This window comes from Haliotis rubra, unplaced genomic scaffold (genome assembly GCF_003918875.1).
Source record: "Haliotis rubra isolate DU_JTF1 unplaced genomic scaffold, ASM391887v1 Scf377, whole genome shotgun sequence".
NCBI lineage: Eukaryota > Metazoa > Mollusca > Gastropoda > Lepetellida > Haliotidae > Haliotis > Haliotis rubra.
Window position 1 is genome coordinate 839,708 of NW_025767054.1, and position 5,863 is coordinate 845,570.

The window sequence follows — 5,863 nt, forward strand, 5'->3', positions numbered from 1 at the left end:
CATACGGATCAATACATCCACTACAACTCCAACCACCCACCTAAAGTCAAGACCGGCGTCATCTCTACATTGACCAGAAGAGCCAAAACATCTGCTCAACAAACCTACAGGAAGAAATTGAACACCTGAGGAAAGTCTTTGTGGAACGCAACCACTACCCACCTGAAATAGTCAACAGAACCATCGAAGCATCGCTTTCACCTCCTGCCAAAGATCTAAACCAGAATCAGCCCCCATCAAGATATCCATTCCCTACATTGGTAAACCATCACACCAAATCAGCCGACTCCTGAAACAACAGGCAGGAATAGACACTACCTTCTCAGCGTCCTCCAGCCTCAACAACCTCCTCCATGCCAACGGAAGAAAACAACCCACCGTCAACAACAACAACCCGAAATGTGTTATTTACAAAATAGACTGTGATTGTGGACAATGCTACATAGGTGAAACATCCCGACCCATCAACACCCGAGTCAAAGAACATCGCACCTCTGTTGCTAATTCCGACACCAAATCAGCTATCTCTGACCACATCAAAGCCAACCCCAATCATCAAATAGAGTGGTCCGACATCACCATTCTCGCCAACAACCAAACGGACTTCACTAAACGCAAGCTCACAGAAGCCATTCACATCAAACGCCACAAGCCTACCATCAACCGTGACCAAGGATACTTCATTCCATCTGCTTATGATCCACTCCTCCACCAAGCCCAGTCTATTGTATAAACATCGCATCCATTGTATAAACATCTCATTGTAACTACATCTCTGGCTTCCATTCACTATCCTTTATGTACTTACTGGCTTCATCAGCTTACTGCTTAGCCAATCATGGCAATTATGTTGTTTCCTTTGTCTATTATGTTGTTTCATTGTTATATACAGTATATATATGCAGCTCCTACACTTCATGTATCACTCTTGCTTGACAACGGTACAAGAATCTGTATCGAAACGTCGCACTCACCAAAATAAAGAAGTTGTTATCCATAAAACTTGTTATATATTGCTAGAGTACAGCTTTACGCTAATATATTACCTTCAATTGTCCAAATACAGTAGATGACAGTCCCCTGTTCACCTATGCTGGCTTCTTTCCTCTGGGGAGTGTGACAGTAGAACCAAAGGGAACATATCTTGATAACTCGGTATGGAAGTGCCATCTTCACTGCAGTCCAGCATATTCAGTAGGCATGAAGGTGAGTTGTATATATCCTAAGTTCATCACTTGAAATAGATGCTGCAAACTGTATGGTAGTTACAGTTACACTCACATACTACTTATACAGACTAGAATGTTGATAAAATCAAAGTTAATTATTTCCTTGAAGCACGTAGCGTCGTCATTTGAAATCTGAATTATCATTGTTGGATTCAAATCCGATATAGTGGTTAAAGTGTGTGAAGACCCGGAATCGATTCCCCACATCGGTACCATGTGTGAAGCCCTTTTCTGGTGTCTTCTGTCGTGATATTGCTGGAATATTGTTGAAAGCGGCGTTAAACTAAACTCTAGCCTCATTATGATGTCTTATTTTCTGAGGGACGGTGGGGTAGCCTGGTGGTTAAAGCGTTCGCTCGTCACTCCGAAAACCCGGTTCGATTCCCCAAATGGGCACAATGTGTGAAGCCCATTTATGGTTACCCCCGCCATGATATTGCTGGAATATTGCTAAAAGAGGCGTAAAACCAAACTCACTCACTCTTATTTGTCTGGGTTTCATCAAAGTGGAGAACGTGAGAAACCTTCCTCTTCATGAAGCTGTCACGATATATCACCAAACTCACTCACTCCTTCAATGGATACACCACCACATTCCATACATATTGTCTGATTGTGAAACATGCTTTAAAACTGTTACGTCCTCAAGGACAACAGCAGTCCAATTCCTTAGAAGATTAGGTAGTATCTAAAGGTCAGAGGTTCACACTCAGAATACAATTAGCTGACAACAATTGGTTTGTTTGTCAGCTGTAGTATACTTAGAGTCATGGTTAATGAACTGCTCAAAACTCCATCGCACACAGCACGTTCAGGGCATAGTTTTGTTAACTCTCATGTTACCACATAGCATTATGTCCGTCTTTGTGTGCATACACAGGGAACCACGTGCTATTGTTTGAAAGAAGGCTATAACACTACGAAGTCGATGCTATCCGAGAACACGTGTCCCGGAAACTTGGAGGAAAGGTGTGGCAACATCCAGGGGGTGTCAGTATACAAGCTAGGTACGGCTACGTTAATTTCATCCTTACATACCATAAAATATTTCTATGACACTGATTAATTTTACTGGATCAGTGTCTCGATGCCTGACAGGAACAACGTAATTTGGTTATTATTTATTCAGCCTTGCTGCCATTTAACTACATCTGACACGAATCTTAGATCTGCTTAAATGTGAGGCTTCAAAATTTCTTTTAGCAGTATTTTGGTTACTATTTATTCATCCTTGTTTTGAAAATTTGCCTTCGCACTGAGCGAACCAGTTCTACGATGTATTAGAATTAATCTGTATGAAGCTAATTGGACTCTTTAGAAAACCCAGCCAATACACCTATAAGCTATATTACAGCCATACGGTCGTTGTAGGGCACTGGCGGTATTATGGCACAAAGGACAGGGCTGTTTTGGACTATGTTGTTGTTCATAGTTACCATACTTCAGTTCCACGGTCACAAAAGGCGAGTGGTCAGAGCCTACAAGATTAAATTCGATTATCGTTAAAATAGTCGTTCTCTCAGTTTTAGTAGTATCATAGTAGCATGGCAAATGGTACATCTTGAAAGTGTAGATCATTCAGGTAATCTTTGAATGTTTGAACTGATATTATGTCTTTACTGTTTTTAGAAAACATGATATTTAATCAAGAGGAACACACGTACTGTGCTTATGCGGATGACACGGACCTTTCCATCCATACCAGAACTTATGACGATTGCAAAAACTTCAAGGATTGTTACGCCTGCTTTACTTTATCTGGCAAGTTGCATTACGTTTCATCCAAAATAACATAAATCTCCCTTGATATTTATATCTAATTTTAAGAAACTTTAAGTTTAGTCCTAAAGATCATTGTCCTAATTACGACCACCATTAATACCTTACAATGTATTACAATTTCCACTTTCATGAAGACACGGTATGTTTTACAAATAACACTACACTGAATACAGGATATTATATACGACTAACTCTACCATGAAGACATAACATGACTGTAAAACCTGACGACACAACAATTTCTCTTCTGCTCAAGATTCCAAATCTCAGTCAATTTCATGCAAAAAGAAGAGATGCATATAGACACATTCACGGTCAATTGCCAGTCTAGGGAGATAACCTGTAATCGTTGTTATAATCAAGGACGGACTTACCTCATATTCAAGAAAAGAAAATGGGACAGATAAAATAAATACAATGTGGACTGTGAAAAAAACCCTGAGAATGTGTTTACATTTTTGAACTCCCCGAAATAATATCGAACAAAATTTTGTTCTCGAAAACATTCGATTTTCCAAATTTGTACCCCACTTTTATTCACAACAAATATAGGGATGGCTAACAAATTTTATTCAGACGTTCGTGATAACCCCTGTGTGAAACTGAGGCATAGGACAATTAGGCAAGAAGTAAGCATGGTTGCCACATTTGATCTTCTCCTTGTTACATATAATGCGGAAAGCATACGCTGCTGCACGCGCACCACTTTAGTTTGCATAAACACGTTAACGCGTGTTTGTTGTCAGACGCTGCAGAACAGTACTTACACCTTCACGTCTAATCATGCGCCTTCAGATGATGGTTTATTATTTTATAGGTTAAGGTTTATAAAGGAGTATATTGCACACAGTCGTTAAATGCAGCGAACAAGAGACGTGTCTTCTGTCAATCCAGCAAATCTGCTCAGAGCAAAATAGTGGTGAAAATATATGAATGTATAAATGAAAGCCAGTCATGACACCAGGTGTTCGCGAAACGGGTTAGCATGGATCTGTTTGTTGGCTGACACAGCATGACTACTGTCATACCTCACAGCATCAAGGCCAGTGTTTCGGCGATATGAGGCCAGTCGGAAATGTGGTTGTAGAAAGTGTTGTCAACAAACATACGTGCCACAGTGTTGACCATGTTTTCTGTGCACGCACCTTTAACAGATTTTCGTTCATTTTATAGGTGCAACTACAAGTATATCTTGTAGACCTCAGAAGTCATGGTTTGCTGCCCGGAAGGCATGCGACTTGGTTAAACTGAATACATCTGCCCGGACCAGTCTTCTTGGAAGCAGCAGTAACACCACCACATACTGGATCGGTTTGTACAAATATCTGCACAGGAGATGGATAAACGGTAAGTAGGGTCATTTTACCATTGATTAATATCTGTTCCCAGCACAGATTATATGAATACATACAAAACTTTGAGATGTTAAAATTGATATTTTAAAATAATATTGACAAATACGGGATGGTTAATTAAATTTCTGGAAGTCAAAATTTCAGAAGTCAAAATGCATTCGTGGACCTCAATTGTGATAATAACAGGAATGGCGAGATTCCAACAGCTATCAGAGTTTCGTGTCTATGTTATGGAAACCGATGACTTCGTCAATGGGTTTCCGAGTTTCGAATGTGTGTACAATAATCTCTATGCGTTTTGTTGCACTATTCTTTAGTCAGGTCCACTTGGAATTTGGATTGGGAACCATTGTTGTATGTTCTTCGTTTTATATCTAACATATTGTCTCAGCTATACTCGCATATTTGATCGCTAGTTCTCTTATTCAGGTTCAGACAATACAGCGACATACTTGAGAACTGCAAAAAATATCAGGTTCATTTATGTCACGTTTTATATGTTGCATGGCTCGGTCCATACTGACTGAGTTGCATTATCGTCAAAATAATCTCAACAAGGTTTTCAGCATGGTTAATGTACATGTGAAGATCCGAATTAGATTTGGTCTTCAGCAAGCGATGCTTGTCATAAGAGGCGAGGTGGTCAGACTCAATGACCTGGTTGATACATGTCATCGTAGCTCATAATGTTAGACACTGGATTGTGTAGACCAGACTCGGTTGTCATATAGATGGAATCATTTCTGGATTACTTTTCTTTTAATGCCTTAGTCCTGACAAATAGTAATTTGTCTCCATGTATATTTATTTAAAGCGAATACTAAATGTCTCGATAGAATGGTAAATGATGACATACCTGAAACCTGAAGAACATTTCGTTTGAAAAGAGAAAATCAAGAGTACGATACTATACATTTTCACCTGTGACACTGAGTTTACAGAAAGTACAATGTATCTGAAAGGCTATGTTATAACATTTGTGTATATCCTGTTCAATGTTTTTCTTAGAGGAGACGGCTTTGAAATACGACGGGCGCCGCGGTGCTTTGTCTTCACACACTATAGCTAGGTGTCTCAGTGTGTACAAGCAGAGGAATGGAGGAAAGCGTTTATACTGGAGGCCATGTTCAGAAAACAGAAAGTTCCTTTGTGAAGATGGTATGGTTCTTAGTTCACTTCCTCACTTCAGTCATCCTGGCGCTGAAACCAGACAGGCATACAGTAGCTTGTGTCTTCCAGAAACCAGTTGAACTAATCTGTACCATTTTTGTAAATCGCAACTGAAATAAGTTCATTTCCAGATTTTTAAATAGCTATTCTTAATCATATATCTAACAAATGTAAAACAGATCGGAAAAGTAGGGCACATATGTGACCAAGTCATTTGAGGCATCAGAATTCGCTGAGCAGAGTCGCAAAATGTTTGCAAAATATCATGATCGGATACACGATTCACCCTGATTTGTATACTCGATTTGTCAACACCATTATCGTGCT

General features: G+C 39.6%; 1 protein-coding gene across 1 annotated transcript; it reads left to right on the forward strand.

Annotated features, from left to right (window-relative positions):
• Positions 1–1,087: 1,087 nt before the first annotated feature.
• On the forward strand, positions 1,088–5,660 carry LOC124286139. Its single transcript, XM_046722486.1, has 5 exons — positions 1,088–1,206; positions 2,110–2,236; positions 2,859–2,990; positions 4,185–4,358; positions 5,375–5,660. Exons 1-5 carry the CDS (start codon positions 1,201–1,203, stop codon positions 5,614–5,616), a joined length of 681 nt encoding a protein of 226 aa, XP_046578442.1. The 5' UTR covers positions 1,088–1,200; the 3' UTR covers positions 5,617–5,660.
• Positions 5,661–5,863: the final 203 nt, after the last annotated feature.